This window comes from Odontomachus brunneus, unplaced genomic scaffold, assembly GCF_010583005.1.
Source record: "Odontomachus brunneus isolate Ranch 3 - 2012 unplaced genomic scaffold, Obru_v1 Obru_scaffold_031, whole genome shotgun sequence".
In the NCBI taxonomy this organism is placed as follows: domain Eukaryota; kingdom Metazoa; phylum Arthropoda; class Insecta; order Hymenoptera; family Formicidae; genus Odontomachus; species Odontomachus brunneus.
In genome coordinates, this window is record NW_022639481.1 from 2,409,127 (window position 1) to 2,428,997 (window position 19,871).

The 19,871-nt window shown below is 40.1% G+C and overlaps 2 protein-coding genes across 5 annotated transcripts in view; one reads left to right on the forward strand and one right to left on the reverse strand.

Annotated features, from left to right (window-relative positions):
* LOC116843273 (mitochondrial inner membrane protein OXA1L) overlaps window positions 1-19,871 on the reverse strand; it is a 155,605-nt gene that overhangs the window by 31,368 nt on the left and 104,366 nt on the right. The window lies entirely within an intron of this gene.
* The window catches only part of LOC116843271 (protein apterous-like), a 34,361-nt gene continuing 25,962 nt past the window's right edge, over window positions 11,473-19,871 (forward strand). For 2 of the 4 annotated variants that reach the window (XM_032813562.1, XM_032813561.1), the window contains exon 1: window positions 11,473-12,309. In XM_032813562.1, the coding sequence (XP_032669453.1) occupies window positions 12,262-12,309 (48 nt within the window). In that variant the 5' untranslated portion in view covers window positions 11,473-12,261. The remainder of the gene's footprint in view (window positions 12,310-19,871) is intronic. The other 2 variants (XM_032813560.1, XM_032813563.1) reach the window with 1 other exon arrangement.

Genomic DNA, 19,871 nt, shown 5'->3' on the forward strand with positions numbered 1-19,871 from the left:
AGAGAGAGAGAGAGAGAGAGAGAGAGAGAGAGAGAGAGAGAGAGAGAGAAAGAAATTTAGAAGCTCATACGCACGGCGCGAAATTTTCTATGAATTTTTTTATTCAACTATTGTGTACTTTCGAGCTTTTTGTTTTTTCAGGAGATATGTTACATCCCCAATTCTGACAGACAAACATCAATATTCGGCCATTCAACAATCTCTCAAGTTTTGGCGAATCAGATCGTGAACTCACGCTATTCATATATATCAAAGTGATCCTAGCGACACATGCATGAAGACCATTGAACGATCCGGCGTGATTTAAACGTGCGCGAATTTTTTTGCCTATGTGGTTCGCAACTGCACCCTACTAATGCATATCCACACGGACTGATATTTAATGGTTTTCAGGCGAGACGGCAGCCAGAGAGAATGAGAGAGAAGGAAACTGGGGTTGGAGTGAGCAGGAAGAGCGAGGAAGGGCCGGTCGTTAAAAAAGATTTCCCTGCGATATATCTTCATTTACGCGCGATAAATAACTCACGTGCCCGCGCATACGAGCGCGTGTCGCGCCGTACTCTTAGGAAAATTGTGTCAGTGCGACTTGTCGGCGTGCTTTTCTAGCACCCTTTATAGTTCAGGTCGACACTGTTTTCGGACACTTTCCGTGCGAATAGCAAGATATAGCGAAGACACAACTGATTTTTCTCGTACTTCTTGACTTTAAATTCGCCAGAAAAATTGTCGAGACATTGATTTGGAAATTTTAAATGTCTCGCAGCTTTACAAATATAATTATTTAAAGCAAGTTGTTCCAAATTCAGGCGCTCTTTGCAGGGACGCTCATAAACAATAGCTTTGACGCTTAACAGAGAGAGGGAAGGGGAAGAATGTGGCCGCAAGAGGGTAAGAGACATCGACTTGTTCAAGTCACATCACTACTGGCCGTTTGATAAGGCCGATAAAGCGTATAAAGAATGCTTGTGTCCTTGCGTCCCTCTCTGACCCTCCTCCTCGTTGGTATCTTAATGTCTCCGTGGTCGACTTGTCTCCCTCTCGCTCTCTTACTGTTAATCTTCCTCTATCCTTGCCCTTCCTCCTCGTTCCTTGTTCCTTCCCCTTCGCCGCTCTTCGTCGATGCCATAAATTATGCGACTGCACCGTGCGCGCAGCTGCATCGACGCCTCAAACGATCCTTTCGTTCCTCTCGCTGTCGCATCGATGGCCGAAGATTGCCCCGGCTTCGAGAAAATCGACGCCGAACCGGATTAGAGAAGAGATTAGAGCCGAATTGGAGGCGGATGAGCCGAGAGTTTGGATATGAGATACATTGGACCGCGGAATTTACTGTTGAGACCGCTATACTAAACCGCCAGTGTGCTATAGTTTAAAACGGTACATCCTGTTGAGCGGAACACTTCGCTACAGTTTGTTCCAATATGCATAAATTATCGTTGAGATAATTACAGATAGCATGAATTTAATTTCAGAAGATTTAAAGATCTAAAGATTTGACGTTCATAAATATTCAAGCCCGAAACCGTGAGAATGTAAATATCTATGTAGATTTTAATGAATTTATAAAGTCTTAGAAGTAGCGTTTCACCACTCAAGAAGCCACAAGTTCTCAAAATTGTCTTTTGCAGATTAAAATTGCTTCGAATTAATTTTGTTTTTAACTCAATATCTCTCATAATAATAAATCCAATTTTAATTTATCTACTATCTAATTTTAATTTATTATTTAGATATATGGCTCGGAAATATCTTGATGTTAACGCTGAGGGAGTACTAGAGTGAATCATCTAGACAGAAATTTTTTTCGCTGTTGTTGTAAATTTGATTCTTCTTCTCTATTTTAACACACGTAAATTTATTATGTTAAAGCTTTTGCAATTCTCTCTGTGTGTGCAATAGGAAGAATAATACACGAAGAAAATGACATTCAACTGACAGTACAAACGACTCCAGCATTCCATAAAAAATATGCTTCTATTTACGCTTTTAGAACACTTGCATAGGTAGAAATGTAAACAAACGAACAAAGCCAAGTGAAACCAAATGAAACAACAATGAAGCACCACTCGGACGTTTACTGCTTCGGAAGCGAATGACAGGTTTTTCACGTGTTATGCTCGTGAAAACGAGCACGCTCCAGTGGGTTTTCCACGGATGACAGGTGTTATAATGCCACCGTGGAAAGTCCCAGGCAGCTGCTATTTTATTGGGGTCGGCGATGCGTCGAAAAACGCTTTACGATATGAGTCGTTGATCATTGGGGCCCGAGTGAATTTTCAGTTATATTCATTTATAGTTCAATTGACGGAGCCGGGATCTCGATAGCATTGTATACGTCAAACTTAGGATGGAAATCATAAATTCTCGTAGGAATGCGGCTGATTGTAAAACAAATCAACTTATCAGGTTTGCTGAAAAATTCACGTTACAAGAGTTACGGAACCAATGAGATACGTACTACTGTGACTATAATTGCATCTGTTCTCTAACGAGCACGACTCTTTTCTAATTTCTAATTTAATATTAATACAGTCAACATTTCGACACTATTAATTTTTGATGCATGTGTACACTAACAACAACGTTTAATTAGTTTTTCCCGATTTTCTATTTTTTCATAATCGTACATTCGAGGGCCTTTTTCGTTACTATTTATTCTTTCAAGTTAATCTTGCTAATATAATGGAGAACATTGCTCTTTCTCTTTGTATACATAACGCCTTGTCTCCAGATGATAATTCGGTTGAGAAACAAACAGCATCGGAAAGGTATCGTTGATGTTTGCACATGTTTTCGTCGACGTTTGCGTGCATTCACGTAACGCTTCGTCGAGTGCGCCAAACGCGTCGTTGTAACCGCGTCGACGATAATGCACTCCTCGCGAGATGCATCGGGAAGAAGCGCGGCGCAGCGTCACCCTCTTCACTCTCTCGATAGGCTGCGCACCAAGTTGACGTCTGATTGATATACGGACTGTTAAGTGTTTGCGATAACCGACGTTTATATCCACCTCTAATACATCCAGCCATAAATAACCAACCACTTCGAAGTCTGCCCGCGACAGCCGGGCCTTCGAGAGATCGAAGGAGGCACCAGTGCAGACTTCGGCTTTTCGGTTGTATTTGCAAGTTAAGGTCAGCGTGTGAAAATAGAGACGAAAAGAATCGCTTAAACAAAGACCGTGATATTGGAGTTATTGGAAATCTTAAGTCTCGGAAAAGAGAGATCTTTCAGACTCTTCCATGTGTTATATTTATTTTTATATTCCTAGAACTTTGAATTAATAATCTTAATTGGAAGTTTTGAGTTTAGGATCTTTTAGTTTCAAGAGAGACGAGATGTCGTAAAAAAAGACAACTTTAGCGAGTTTTCAGAGGTAATATTTGAGAAGTTAGAAAGACGGTATAAGCAGGCAACGACAGATGTATCCAAGAATCACAGGTGCATGTCAAAAGAACCTTTTAAAGATGACTGATTTCCAAAGCTCGGAAGAGTATGAGAACACGCTGAATGCGTCAAAAAAATTGAATGCGGTTGATTACACACAAATGAAATAAGATATGGTCATTCATTTAAAAAGGATTACTACTTAACTGGAAATCAGTAAGTTTATGTGCTATTAAAAGAACTGAAAAAAATTATCTTTCCAGTATTTGCTTTAGCTTTTTTGATTGAATGAAGGTGAAAATTCTCATGCCAAATTATTCTGTATGTTGCTTATGGTGTGTCAAGTTAAAAAATTTAAAGAGCTAATGTACAAAAATCTTTAAAATATCAATAGCTTTTGATATTTTGAATAAGATACAAATAGTTTTTGAAAAATTTATAGTTGCAAAAGTTAAAATTTACGATTATCTAAAATTACAAAGTGTCTCTTGCAATTGCTAAAATCTGAATCATGAAATCTCTAAAACTCAGATATCTCACTGTACGAAATCCCAACAAGAGTATTGTCACATTTCAACACTAACACGTTTTTTATGATATGCGCAGGGGTGAGCGGCTTAAGATGTCGGGGTTGGGTTAACTAATTTGACATTTTATCAATCACGAGCTGCCACAGCGGCGGTTTCATTGCGGCGGGGCTTTTTCCGACATGATGGATGAATCCTGGAAGTCTGTAACATGAAACGGATGGGACACACGTCCTGTCGTGTACTGGCTGATCGTATTGTTTATGGGATTTTTATGGAGGTGAAATATTGGGGAAATACGCATCCTCACGATAAGCCGGATAAAATGCCGGATGATAAAATGCTATAAAGGCCGTCCCGCTTTTTTATGGGAGCGCGTAATTAGCCGCAAATCTTATTGGAAAGTTGCTGAAAAATGTATGTTATTGCGAAGTAATTAAATAAATTGTAAAATAAATAAATACATATAATATATTTTCCAAAAAGAAAGTAAGGATTCCAATAATTTTCTCAAATAAATATAGAGAGACTCAAATAAATATATATTACAAATAAATAAAATTTTAATAGCGATAATTTTATAAATACACACATATAAATCGTTCGCACGTATTACATATGCCACGTGGCTGATATTATTGTGCCTTCGCTGTATATTTATCTCATAAATAATTATATTTGTAGAAAAAATTGCAGGAGAGTAGCCTGGGTTCAGAATATTGCCGTTTTTCCCACAATAATAACGCACGTGATCTTGTAACAAAGCACCGTACCTATTTTTTTACGAGCATCCCTTACACGTCAGATCAGCTCATGTCAACGTTTCGTGGCACTTTACACGGAGGATTTAACCGTCAATTAAGTTACCTCGCATACTGAACACGTTTGTATGCACGCTTTTGACTTTTTCCTTTATTTTTGTTTCGTCGATTTTCATCGAAATTTATTATATTAGCCAATTGCATTACCATTCATTAAATCAAAACAATTCTCATACATTTTACAATATTCCAGATTTGTATTATTCATATTATTTGCAAATTGTATTATCTACAATGACTGCATGGAAAAAAAGGATTTAAGTCGCTGAAAGTTTTCGTGTAATCAGATATTTGGGAATTAAAACTTTTAGAGAGATGTATAAACGTATGGATACAACTATAAAGTTAAAAATCTATTTCGTTGTCAGTAGTTAATAATTTTTGAATGTATTAAGGGAAAGACATCAAAGCATTCAACACTTTGTGTTCGGTAAAATAAAGTATTTTGCCGAAGAAGGACACTCGGATTTCAAGATAAATGATACTTGCTTTAAATCTGAAATAATAGGCGACTTGAGCCGACAATTGGCTCGTGCCGAATTTCAAAGCTAGCGGAAACGTGACACACGTTTCGAAGCTGCGCGTACAGAGAGTTTTCGAAAATCTGATGTGCCTCGAATCTCGCTTAATTAATAGTCTTATAGGATTGCGTCGGGAGGACCCTCCTTCGCTCTCGTAGGACTAGTCGGCAAAAGAGCACGTGCGAGCCACGTGTCGGTAAGAGGATATCCGTCCGCACCGCCCTAAAAGATGTAAGGGAAAGGGAAAGAGAAATCGTCACCGTCGCTACACAAATCTCAGGTGTCTCTCTCCTTCTCTCTCCTCCTCTTTTCATAGTCATATAAACATGTACAATAAAATTACTTTTGATAGTTCTTTACTGAAAAAGCGTTTCCAATTTTACGGATTCTTAGGATCTGAGGACTCCAGATGTATCGAAGCTATATATTCACCATTTAATTCTTAAGAATGATCTTTCGGAACTTTACGCGCTTTTAAAAAATTTCCTTACAGATTTTCGGAAGGTTTTGGACTTTCTCGGGAATCTTCCAAGTTCCCCCAGACAGCCTCACGTTTTTTCGTCCTCGGAGGCGTTCTCATCGGTGCAAGAGCGTTCGCAAAAAAAAAAGGATCGAAACATCGCGCATGCTAATTTCTCGCAAACTGCCGGTCGGCACGTCGAGTCCATGGCGCGAGTGGTTCGACGAGATTTCCAATTTTTTCACCGCCGTTTTGTGCGAACCCCCTCGTACACACGGACGGCAAAAGCACCGCGCTTACCACGCAGTTTATTGCGATTGCGGGACCCGGCGCATATGAATTGCGCGTATTAAGCCCGGCGTATATAGACGCGCGCCAAGTTCATTCTCGAGAATACTCGCAGGTAAGGCCGACCGCTCCAGTAGTCGAGCAAACGAGAGTGTTTATCAATTAACACGGACGAAATGTCAATTTTGCGTTGACAATTTCCGTGTATTCCTTTTCCGACAATTTGTGGAATGTACGTCACAACTCGCCTTATATTTTAAATAATTTGCCGAATGGCCGAATAGAGAGTCTACTTTTCGAAGATGGGGAGGACGGAAGAATGAAATATTATTCTGAGGCTCGAATATAATTATCGGAAATAGCCAAACTAAATAAAATCCGGGTGTGCAAATCAAGCAGGCAAGCGCTTGCTGAACGTGCCGTGTTACAGAAAAAGGGCTCTTTGGAACCATTCCGCCAGTCGACCTAGCTCCCTTGTAAAGCTCGTCGTTGAGCAGGCACGTGTTACCGCGGAACACGTGCCTCCTCGACAACAAATCACCCAGCTCTCATAATCCATGCAGCGCCCATTGATCGGCACGCGCTCCTGCTCCACGACGTGGAAATCCCGCCAATAAAGTGACCGCGTTGACCAGGCAAGATGAGAATTGCCCAGTATTATTGCAAATGATGGCAAGCATTGTTTAACATCTCGGTTCTTTTATATTTGGTTATTTCTATTTAAAATATTGCTCCATTTGGAAAAAAATTGTTCAATGTTGAAGACAATCCTATGGCTGGTTTTTCAATAATAGTTTAAACTTAGATTTCAACTTAAACTCTGTTTAAACAAAACAAACGCATTGTTAGAATAGAGTTTAAACTTGAATCCAAGTTTAAACTGCTATTGGAAAACCGGTCCTAAAGCTCACACATCGAAGCCACGTATTAAAAGAAACAACTACATGCTTCACACTGTTTGCAATTATCAAGCCGGTTTCTTTCGCGACGAGGATCACGCAGCATCATGATGAGCGAAAGGTGACCGTTGTGAAAAATTGGTAGGGTTGGTTCACCCAGATCTGAAACGAGTGACACCGGTTGAGGGTTAATCGACTGATCCCTGATCAGTCCAGCGTGCTTGAGCTAAGTCGCTTTTCCTCTTGCTCCGAATTCCTGGATTCGTGAAAGAGATGGGTCGTGAGCGGAGGTGGCAGTGGCGGCGCGTGTTGCATTGCCTTGAATGAACGTGTAATCTCCACGGCAGCCATTGAGCAGCACGCGTTTCCGATCGGTCTACCGTCCGAGATATTCTTTATTCGTTGCTTTCACAATGGGCAAACGGTGTTTCTTGCCAGACATTTACGCGGTTCTCTGCCATTATAGTGTCGTTGTTACCCCTGTGCACATTTGCCCAGGTCTGCCCAGGTCCTTAGACCGTGCGAGATTTACCCCTAACAGGGTAAACCCACTACAGCGTATTCACTTATTGCCATGTGTATGTCTAATATACGAAAAATTGCAGACATTTGCCGAAGACTTTCTTCATATAACGCTTGACATTGTCGTATTTCTTTCTTCTTTCTTATCCCTTTTCCAAAATCGTCATTTTGTAGCGCAAAATGCGTTATCGGATATCTGATTGTTGTACCTTTAGTTGGCTATTCAGTATCCACTGATATATTGTTGCGATCGTGTCGTAAGGGACGCGTGTCCTACCGTGTTCATGTACAATAGTCTATTTGTAAATGAAGATATATGAAGATTTCCACAGCGACTGTGACCAAAGAATTGGGAGCCCTAGTCGCACGCCTGGTTCGTCCGTGCCTAAAAGCACCGCTGTCTGGACATTTACGAGGTCCTCGTTATTGTAACGTCGTTGTGGGCCTTGCGTGTAACCGGCCTGACCGTTCATTGTCGTGTCCTGCTTCTCTCCCGTGCGGAGACACGCGTGCTCACGACTTGGCAGCCGCAGACAATGGTGACAATGACCGCTGGGTGGACCGTTTAGCTCGCCGGCGATCGGTAGAACATTGTCAGCCAAACTGCGGAAAACGGGTGTCTTTTCCACAGCTCAAGCTGTGACCTTTCGGGCATCCAGTTTTATTTCTCTATTTAGGTTCAATACTTTTGGCCGTTAGAGTGGGGATAATTATGATAGATAGGTGCTGACCAAATTCTACATGTGTAAGTGATGCGTGTATGAATCTAAAAATTTCTGTACATCGTACAATTTCATGTCTTAAATTTTCTAAATAATTGAGAACTTGGAATTTCTACTTTGAATTCTTCAAAATACGAGAACCTTATTGTTTTGTAATTTTTTAGATGTCCTGTTTTTAAACCAGATCTTTCTACATCGCTTAGCTAATGTAGTTCTTGATTTTCAGAAATTGCAAAATTTTTACATATACGTAATATATTCCTTTCCAAGATTATAATTATATGCCAAAATTGACGAATAAATAATTAGTAGATATCTAGTTTGCGTTTCTAACTGAAAAAATATAAAACAGTAACTATGTTATTTCGCAAATATGTTGGAAAAAATCATCCTAGTCTATCTTAGCCGCAGGAAGTAGCGTAGCAAAAGCGTGGCACAGGGGAAGAGAGGACTTACGAGGGTTGGGAAGAAAAGTAGCAAGGGGCGGAATGCTGTTAACTTGACGTGTGAATACTAAACACGCACTGACGGTACAATAGGGTACTGGTGCCCCGTGGCGAATGGGGACCCGCCTGTTGAGAACCCCCACGAGTGGGACCGTACGAAAGCAGTCTTGAAAGCAGCTTGTAAATCCCATGGAAACGCGAAACTTCGGGACGAGCGGCGATACGATTGAGGATCGATGTTAATACCGCGCGCGTAATCAGTTTCCTCGTTTTTCATAAGTTATCCCTAAGTTTAAAATTACATCAGATATTGGATTACATAAAATGTCCATAGATTTATGAATATTTTTCTTTTATAAACAAAATTCTTCATTTTAAAAGTTCTTTAATGAAGGGCAACATATATGTATTTATTTGAACAAAACTTTATTTTTTCTCTATCAATTGTTTTTGGCTCAAATCTGAGATTTGCCGGGGTTCAAAGTCGAGTTGAATATGTCTCCGATTCTCCTGTTTGCGTTTCTGCTGGGAGCCGAAAGCTAGAAAAGTAAAGAGCGAATTTACCAGAGAGCAAACGGAAGCCGGGTGCAAGGATTATAGACAGAGACAAAGCTCAAAAGCGCCGACAGTTCTTGACCCGACCGCCACTTTCAACTTGGAAGCTGCTTTCCGGTTTACCACAAACCACTTCTGTTTGTGAAAGAGAACCGTTGAAAATACCGCGCGTTTGTCCGAGCGCACCTAGCATACCATTTTGCAGTGGAAAACGCAACAAAGGGATGATCTCGGCATTAACGAAAATGGAAGAGCATTTTCGGCTGGATATAACACTTGCGAACTGATTAGAATGTAATGTATGCATATAAAAAGATATACAGCAAATGTAGTTCTTTTAGTTTTTAGTTAAAGTTGGAATTCTTTTGGATAATATAAAAATCCAGATGGAGATTATTGCAAAAGAGAATAACTAGAATGAGATGTGACAAAGTCAGCTTTGTCTTTTATGTTATGTTACCCCAGTCAATACTACTCTAGCAAACGTCTACGCGACATCACGGCAATGCTACAGGTTGGAAAGTGCTTTGCTCCTCGCAAGGTTGCTCTTTATCAACGACTCATCTCGTAGAATTTGAATACACAGTCGCGGCGCCGCGGTGTCCCCGGGAGTTACCGGGAGTGCGTCCGTACACGAGCGCTGCAACGCCGACAGCTCACTTCGTCGACGTGTTTTTCTGCATTCCACCAGTCGGCTTCCCCTGTAAACACTCGATTTAATCGCGCTGCGAAATAAGACGACCGTCCGGGCAACGATGATGACGGCGCGAGTCAAGCGAGCGCGAGTACGAGCGCTGTTTTCGCGGATTCCATCATCGGGACGCCGGGCATCGTCAGGAATTTCTGATCGGAGCGACGGTTTCCGTCTACGTCGTGACGAAACCGGTTTCTCTTTATGACGGGATATCGGACGGTTGCTCAGTCGGCTCGGAGATCGTCCTCCTCCATCGTGTCGTTTTTGGGGAAGACGCAACAGCGGCGAGGCGGTGAAGGGGTTAAACGTTACGCTGAAATGGGATATAAATAGTCGTTGCCTTCTTATTGCACCGTCTCTTTGTAAAAAATGCATAGTGGACAGTGCATGGTAAACGATTAAGGTGTTTCGTTTGGAAATCTCAACAAGTCTTGCAATGGAAAATGATGTGTCATGAGTGATAGTGATTATAATGAAAAAGAAAGTCATAATTCTAGTTTGAATCATCGGAAGATTGTATAAAAAACTTATAAAACTTACTATTTAAAATCTCAAGTCCCTATACTGACAACAATTAAGTTATACAACATATAGGAAAGAAATCAACAACTATTGATTTATTATAGAGAAAAACATAGCACTACACTAATTATAATAGTACACAATTAATAATAATATTAAGTTTGCAAACTATATTTCTCGATTGGAAATTTATCCCATGGTCCTGATTAGGTTGACCCTAATCAGTTATCTGTTTTGTATAAGATGATGTTATTGGATTCTGATGATGATGCAATCAGAGTCTTGTTAATTAGGAGCCAATAACACTACTTTGTACAAATCAAACAACTGATGGGGATCAATCTGATTTGGACCATCGGGTAAATTTCTAGTTGGGTTATAACAGCATATGCCATAGCACATAATTTCATTAAAAACAATGAGTCCAAATTGGACACAGATTAATTATATTTGTTACATTTAACTAATTAACTAACCAACCTACTAACCTAATTATTTATTTTAATTGATACATGCCCGATTGGTATATGCTCGAGTGGAATAACTCCTAGCCTTTACTGTTTCTTCTTAAACAATGATGACAAAAATTGGAGAATCATTCGTATACAAACAAGATGTAGGAGATGCACTTTTCTGCACGTGATTTTAAAATTAGATTTTGTTCTCAAAATTCACGTAAGGAACTGTTCATACATGAATACCCTAGAAGCTCGTTATCTTTCGACGACTAAAAACGTGAGCGGATCTGCCTTTGACAAAATCCGCTAAATCATAAATTTTACATTTTATCGAAACAGGAAGAGAAAAAGAAAAAGAATTTTTTCTCCTTTTGCCGAGGAAAAAAGTTCTCGCAGTACTGCTGTACGCACAATTCATGATTACCCTAGAGGTTTACGACAATGCGGGGCGCAGCGGCGCCGGTTTCTTTCTCCCTCAATCTTCCTTCTGCCCTTCCCGAGCAAACCCGTTCGCCGGGAGCAAACGCTTTGTCACAGCATGAACGTGCATATGAGCTACAAAGGGGGCGGGATTCGTTCATCGTGCAGCGAGTGGGGTGGTGCGGGTGTGGCTTCGCGCGATCCAAAGTCCGTCCCACTTGGCGATGTTGCCGATTTTGGTTTTGTCGCCAGGCGGCGCTGCCAAACACCAAGGACTGGACTTGGCCTGGTCGGTACCCTCACTTCGTACCGCGGCTCCGGCTCGTCGGAACCGTCCGCATTCACCTTGGCGCAGCCGAGTCGTTCCTTTCGTTGCAAGAAGCTCCGTTCACCGTGGCGTTTCTTCATATAGCACATGGACTAGGCAGGCCCTGCGTGCACCGAACGTTCCATTGGGGGTGAAGAAATAATCACGAGTGGGTAGTTTTATTTCGGTATCTTCGCGGTGTGATCGGTGGAGCTGTTTTAATTAGTGCGGGTGCGCGAACTCGCTCGACTCGGTGTTTGTCGTGGTCGCTTGTCGCAGTGCGTCGGTGCGATTCGGAATATGGTCCGCGAGTTACGGATTGTTAGCTGCCGATAATGTCCATGACAGTAACGGACGTCAGTGCTAATCTGTGAAGTGACATGGGTGTTACTCGCGTATGATTACCCGCGAACTGTCCCTGATTTCAAAGAAAGCGATGCGCCCGTGAGGGCTCCTCCCTCGACTATTTCCCGAAGGTGTCACGGAGGGATTCACCTCCCACGTTAGTGTCGTGATATCAGGAGTGTTGCGAGGGGAGTAACGGATAGAGAGGAGGACGAGGGTGGGCGGTGGTGGTGGTAGGAAGAGGACCCCAGCCACAGCGGACGCCATCTCCGCGTTATCGGCAAGCGGATCCCCCGGGACTCCCCCCCGAGCAGCATCGGCGTCGCGCACCCTCGGCGGGAACTACCCCGCGACAGCGGCCACCCTGATGGGAGTGTATGAGGAGCGCGCCCCTCCTACGACCGGCATGCACTGGGTGAGTGTCATCCCTCTGTCCGCGTTGCCCATTGGCCGTCGCGCACCACCCGGTACACCCCGCAGGGGGTGAAAACTCCTCGTTTCAGATGACGAGCAAACGATAGCATCTCCGCAAACACTTCTCCCTATCAAATTCAAGATGGTGAATAGAGTTGTTTAGCTTTACACGGGCACGAACGAAGAGAGTTTTTAGAGAGTTCGGTCTCCGATCAATTAGTTTTATTATGGACTTTTAATTATCAGGACTCAATCTGCAACGTAATACTTCCGGTCTTTTCTAACAATGACTTGGAAAAATGTTGACGTTAGAGATGAACGTGACTTTATAACTATAGTAAGAAATTGAAGTTACAGAAACCTGTCTCAATTATGTTTCATCTGACACTTTCTGCTGATTGAATTAGGATTGATGATTAGATTAGATTATATGTTATCTGTGTGCTAGGATATTTCTCTATTATACCCTAAATATGCCGGTATTACCCGGGAAAATTCGAATACTCGAATCATATTACCTGTATTACCTAGATACTCGTAATATCTATATTGTCTGAGTACTTAGATACTTGCATACTATATGAAATATATCGGTAATACCTGGGTACTCGAATACACAGATTACAAAGACAGTGTAGTACCTAGATATCCATATTACTCAGTTACACGGATTACTTGTTTTCTATCCGAAATGTGCGAATAAACTGAATACCCGAGTAATATGAGTATTATAAGTATCTTGATTAATGTTGATTAGAAATTTATTCCATGGTTCTAGACAGGTTGATCCTAATAAGTTATTTAGTTTGCAGAAGATGATGTTAATAACCCTTGTTATTAATAAAGTTTTGATTGCTATGCTGCGTTACATGACTTAGGACTATAACATCACCTTAACACACTAAACACCTTAACACACCTAATCACAAACTAAACTACTGATTGAGATCAAGAAACTGACCAGAACCACCAAATTTCTATTTGGGTGTCTGAATTCTCGTATGGTTAGAATTACCGTTCTTGTAGCCAAATCGGATTAATTCCTTGGTTTATTGCTAATTTTGAAAGTTTTATCGTCACTATCATCGTACAGTCAAAAAGCCGGTTTAATTCGCAATTTGAAAGTGCGACGAAAATCCAAGTTGGACCGCACAGATGCGAATTTAAAATGTGCGACGGCTGTATGAAATGAAAATTATTCAAATATGATGAAGAATTATCTGTTGTGTCAAATATTCTTGTTTCACAAAACTGTAAAAGATTTGTAATCTTCTATATGAAATAACATGTTATTAACGTTACAAGTTCTTAATTCACTATATGTAAATTTATCACAGACACATCACAATTTTAATAATTATTTAACTCTGTTTGTTATTGATCAAATAAACATTAAGATTATTAAGAGAAAAATGACGAAATTTCGAGCTAAAAATACGTTTGTCCCATTGATAAACGTTCGTATTGCACTTTTACTGGTATTTAGAAATTACGACAGTAATTTCTAATAACAAATTAACATATAAGCAATCAGAAACTTATATTAAAAATATATTTTTTAATTCAGAGTATTCTAAAAATATCTTGCTTAAATTTTCTTATCTAACGAAAGAGATTAAATTAATATTTAATCAAATTATATTTTGAATCACACACATACATCCACACACACAGGCTACTATCGATTAAACTAATGTTTATAATAAGAATTTAATAGGCAACCGATAATTATTCGGTAGCTAAAAGCAATGAGATTACGTGTCCAGGTGCGATAACACGGTCCACCTTCAGGTAACGTTAATCCGCTCTTAAACGACCGGCCGATGCCGTTGTAGGTAACGAGTACAGCTTGTAAACAAACGTAATTGATTGTCCCTTGTCGTCGGTTAATTAAACTGATGCATTAATCACGCGCCAATGAAAGAAACTGAACATTGCAAGGTAACGTTGTCAGTGAAAAATAACACGATAGTTTCTCATGTTTGATTTCATTAAATTGTGCATTATTAATTATTCTTCGGTCTATTAATTCCAATTTAATTTCCAATCAACGGAAATATTTATGTTACTTTAAAAATCTCCGAAAAATTTCTCAGTCTTTCTCTCTCTCTCTCTTTCTTGATATAATTTTATAAAATTTCTTTTTGTAATATATTAAGCTTATTAAATAATAAAGTGAGGCAATGAACAGTTGTAACTTTAATTTAAATAAATCGATCTTCTACATAGGTTTAATTATACTGCAGTTTTATTACATTTGTCACCAGTTAAAATTAAAGTACGAGATCTGGAAAGTAAGTCACTTTTGAGTTAAGTTTATGTTAATATAAATCGCCGCCTTTTGTTTAAAACAATTATTTTAGTATAAAGTAAATATAAATGCAATCTAATTCGAGACTCAAGATCTTAAAGAAACGAACAGACGAAGGGTGGAAACGTCAAGAGACATCGCAGAGCTCTTCTGGATGCGTATAATATTATTCGGGATATACGAGCCGTTTTATTACATCCTTGTCTTCAGGGGAAATTAATTATCCACCGAGGGCAGAACCGGTACCGTCGCGCCCTTTTGGGCTTACGGAAGGCAAAAAGAAATCGCCTCTCCTTTCTCCGATGCACTTAATGATTACATTTATTTGTTGCTTAACTTTATCCCTGTGTCTGTTTTACATACGCTACGTAAAATAATATTTCAAGGATGCGATTAATCCCCCTCAGATCTTTTTCACTGTTCAGTACTAATATGAATAAATACGTATGCTATTGATGAATTTATAAAAATTATTCACGTTATATATTATTAAATCTTAAATCAGAGTGATTAATAGTGTCAGTATCCAAGCGCCAAGGTGCTCAGTGCTATTACCTGAATATTTGAACTTTTATAATACCCTGTCAGTACTCAGATATTTTTAGTTATACCAGTAATTTAATAAATTATTCGGATACTATGGTTAACTTACATACAATGCCTTAGAAAAATAAAAGAGACAAATTTATTTGATGCAAAATCTACTTCGAGTAGTTCCCAAATACATGGATAACATCTTTGAATTGTCTATTGGGCAGATACTCAAGTGTCAGAACTACCCGGCTTATTTTGACAGCACTAATTTTTATAACAATAATTTAAATAATGGAACATGTCTTCTCTATTTTTCTCTTTCTTCTTATAACCAAAAATTTACAAGTTACGGTATTTCACTGAATCTCTTTTCACACTAACATATATTTCATATAACGCTCAAGAAATAAAATACGTCAGATATGCATATAACAGAAACATTAAACGCGTTTTCATATTTTTCTATATCCATCTATTATTCTGCAGCAAAAGGATTAACAAAGCTGTGCCACAATTGCGAAACCATCCATCTAATCCGCAGTATTGCAGCACTCTCATCCGGGAAAAACGCATCGAACGTATCATCGTGATATCGTTCGATTTGGCGTCGGTTAGTCTCACATCGGGAACGCTGCGCATTTTTCCAAACACATCTGCTTGGCAGAAAGAGGGGGCAAAAAGAGAGAAAGAGAGAGAAAGAGGAGAAAAGAGAGAAAGAGGGAGGGGGGGGGGAGAGAAAGAGAGAACGATTATTGTAGCTTCGATGAGATAAGGCCATCTCGTTGCGAATGTGTCTGGCTGCGATAGTGCGCCATTTGTGACGAGTGTAATTTATTGCACGCCGAGATTATATCCGCCGCCGTCGCGGCGGTCATCGTCGCTACCGAATGCTCGACATTTAACTTTGCACTCGAAGTTTCAACCTGCTCGGCCTCATCGCTGCACTTGTTGTTGACGTTATCACTTGTTCGTTTCTCATATGTGAATGTACAAGGTGTCGATAAGGAAAGTGTCCCGGTATTCAAGGATTATAAAACGACGAGTCGGTGAATTGTGGAAAATTTTTGTTAGAATAAAACGCGTAATATATGAGCACAAGGTTCAATCAGATTTTTTAAAAAGCGGTGCTAAAGCGTGTTGATGCGTAATATTAACGTGTTTTATTTGACGAAAGTTCAATTAAAAACGTTGATCTATAATATAATATATATATATATATATATATATATATATATATATATATATATAATTTGCAATATAAGACTTGCAGTGTTTCAATAAGGAATTTTTTGGGGGGGATTGTAGAATAAGATTCAAGCTACTTCAGGTGCAGAGATTTGGCGTTTAAAATTTAAAATTTTCTGTAGACATATGAAGGGGTTAACATGAACATCGCGCGGTTTATTCTCGCTGATTGTCATGTCGTGTCACACTTAATTTACGACGACCAAAGAGTGGCCCCCCGATTTTAGGGCCACGACGCTTGCGTGTCGAAATCATTTAGCATGCAAGGCGTAAATTGAATGGCATCGATGAACCACACGCAAATCCACCCTGGCAGCAGGGATACTTGAATTTAACGGGGAATTAGACACGAGGTATAATTACGTACAATTGCGTACCATACAATAACGAAAGATTCAGGCATTTGATATTAAATTTGCACATCTGTTTTCCCCGAGCAATATTTAGTAATATTTCAATCGTAAGCTTTCAAACCAAGAGGGATGTTTGTGCGATGATCATGTTTCTTCACGTGGGTGAAGCAATGAAGTTTTAAACGCTCAAATTACTGTTCAAACGATGTAAGACTTCTCAATATGACAAAAAATAACGAAATATTTTTAAAAATACTATTCCCAATCATTGTGTAATAAAAAAAATCCAAGGTGCGGCAAGATGTGTAACTTAACGAGATTCGTGTAAATGTAATTATTACTCAAAGAGTACCTTTCGAACGCTAAAATATTGAATATAAAAATTGAGTAAATTTAAGTAATCCTAATTGTGGCGGGCGAGACATGATTCTCGCGGAATGCAAGAAGCAGGATGATGCCCACCCGAAGGGAGACCGCTAATCTCCCGGGGTCAGGTCGCGATTCTTGGCCTCTCCGGTATGCGACACCCGCCGCTTTCAGCGTGTTAACAGTACCCTGTTTATCAGAGCGATCGGGTAGGGGAAAGAGAGGTGCGCTGAAAAAACCTCGAGACTGGCAGCAAGAGACCATTTTTCAGACGCTTCATGTTTTGGCCACTGCAAGCTCCAAAGATATGGTTGTGATTTATGTATCCATTTCTTTTGTTTGTGATTTATGTACTGCCCGTAGCCATTATTACTGTCTGTAAGTGAGATTGCGGAATAAGGAAAGAACAATGATGATTAAACGTGCAAAGAGTAAAAGTAAACACATAAATCTTGCGTATTTTCGCGAAGCGAGTTACTACAGGGTAATGTGTTAAATCTACGCATGAAATTATTTGTGCATATTCGTTTCTTGGTAGTGAAGTTCCCCGATTTCACCGGGCAGTATTGTGTATCATGGAAAACACGAAGTTTCAATGAAAAGTTACCTCGACGTGAGATTAATATAACTGATAAATTGACGAATTAATAACTCGTTGCGAATATTCGTTGATTTTTTGCTTATTATTGAAAGGAGACATTTTATTGATGAAACTGACGATACATATAACTGGAATCGCGCGATGCACTATCGACGTTTTTCAGGGCGGTCTAATAATACGCTTCAAAGTGGACCGCGATGTGGCGCGAATCAACGATCCGACTAATTTGCGACGCCGTTCAGACGTCGCCGTCCCGAAGAGACAACGCTCTCGCTTTGACTTAAGAAATAGTATCAAAGGAGACACCTGCGATACGACGCCGATATATTCGACGAAAATCGCCGGAGTAAATTGGACGGACTCCCACAGCGTTTAATCGCGCGGAAACTGCTAGTACTACTACTACTACTATTATTATTCAATCCGTCAGATTTTGGCTAGTGTATTATTATCCACCAATGTCCGTAAGCACGTGGAGAACTATATTTCATTAAATTAACGGATAATATATGTGTAATATAAAGAGTCCTCAAAAGCTAATAAGCTTTCAAAATTTTGTTTTATGTTACATTTGCATCAGTAGTGTTAAAATATTCAAGTACTACACGCATATCCAAGTTCCAGTTATCCTGAGCATCCAATTATTGTAAAAACGATCAAGTACTCGAGCACTGTCATCAATGTACGTAATACCTTGGAAAATACGAAACAAAATCAGCTATGCGAAACAAAATCTGCTATGAAAATCAATAAGAAATACCAGATGGGTATTGCCCGCAGTTTCGAATATTTAATCTTGGATATTACCAAAAATGATCGGACAGTACTTTGATATTCCCTGGAGTAGTCGGGCATCAAGTTCTATAAATGCAATCCCATTCTCTAGCACAGTGAAATTTGAAATTTGCGGTCAGGCGAGATCATATAGAAAACATTCGTGTGTGATGACTGTTGATTATTCGAAAAATCAGTAATTCCTAGAAGAATCAATAGTCATGATGCACGAATATTTTATATATAACGTGTCGAAAATTTCAATGACACTATGCTAGAGAATTGGGACTGCATTTATGAAGTGTGAGATATCCGAATAAATCTATGTAGTATCCGTGAATTCAAATAAATACCAGGGTACTCAAGTGTAGCAACTACTTAGTTTATACTGACAGAGTTAGTTTTCGCATATCTTGCCGGCGCTATAAAACGTAGGAATTCGACTTGCGAAATTTGCCTGCTGCATAAATGATTGATGCGAATGTTAATTTGGTAATTGATCGATATCTGAGATAATCAGCATTTTCTTTAATATCTAGTGCTTTTGAGTGGCCAAGAGATCATACGGCATACCATACTCTGACACCCTATATATCCGACGGCACGGTAGCGCGCTATCCAATATTTCTGGCTGCGCGACGCTCTCTCCGACCTAACCGATTGGTAGCCCGCAACGGGGACGAGGAGAAGTGCAGATAGCCGGGCAGTTTATCGGCTCTCCGTGGTGTTAAACGTCGCCCACGCGTTTCGTGAGTAAGAGAAAGAGAGAGAGAAAAACCGTGGCCGCCGCGACGGACGAGGCTGTTTATTGTTATCGCTATCGTTGGCCGAGCAAGGGAAGCTGATACGCACGCCATCAGCACACGTGCCACTTCGCGAGTATATGAGCCGCGCCATCGAGGACTACCAAACTGAAAGACGTCATGCACTTCCAGTTTTAACACTTTCCCCGAGGATGGTTACCGGTTTTTGCGGAGAACGCTTGCCGAAGGGGCCTAGTGCCACTTGCTTTCGCTTGTCTTACATCTTTTTAAGGTAGATCTTTCTATGCGTGCTCTTTTCGAGCGCGCAGACGTTAAAAGACGTTATTTTTAAGGTATAGTATGTTATATAGAAGTACATGTTAAGGCGTTAGAGAACTATATCAGTCCTGATGACAACGGCGACGTTGCTGCGTTGCTGATATCGAGGACGAGCTATCCCGATAATTTTTTATACGTCGTCGTGGATGCTGAAAGAAATTTCGCTGACTCAGTCGTAGTCAGCCGGGCTTCTTCTTCGGGCTGAGCGTTGAAAAAGAGAACCAAGTTACAATTTACTGCGATAACGCTGTATCTCGGTGGGTCGTGACGTAAGGTTATCGTGCATGCTTTTCCGTG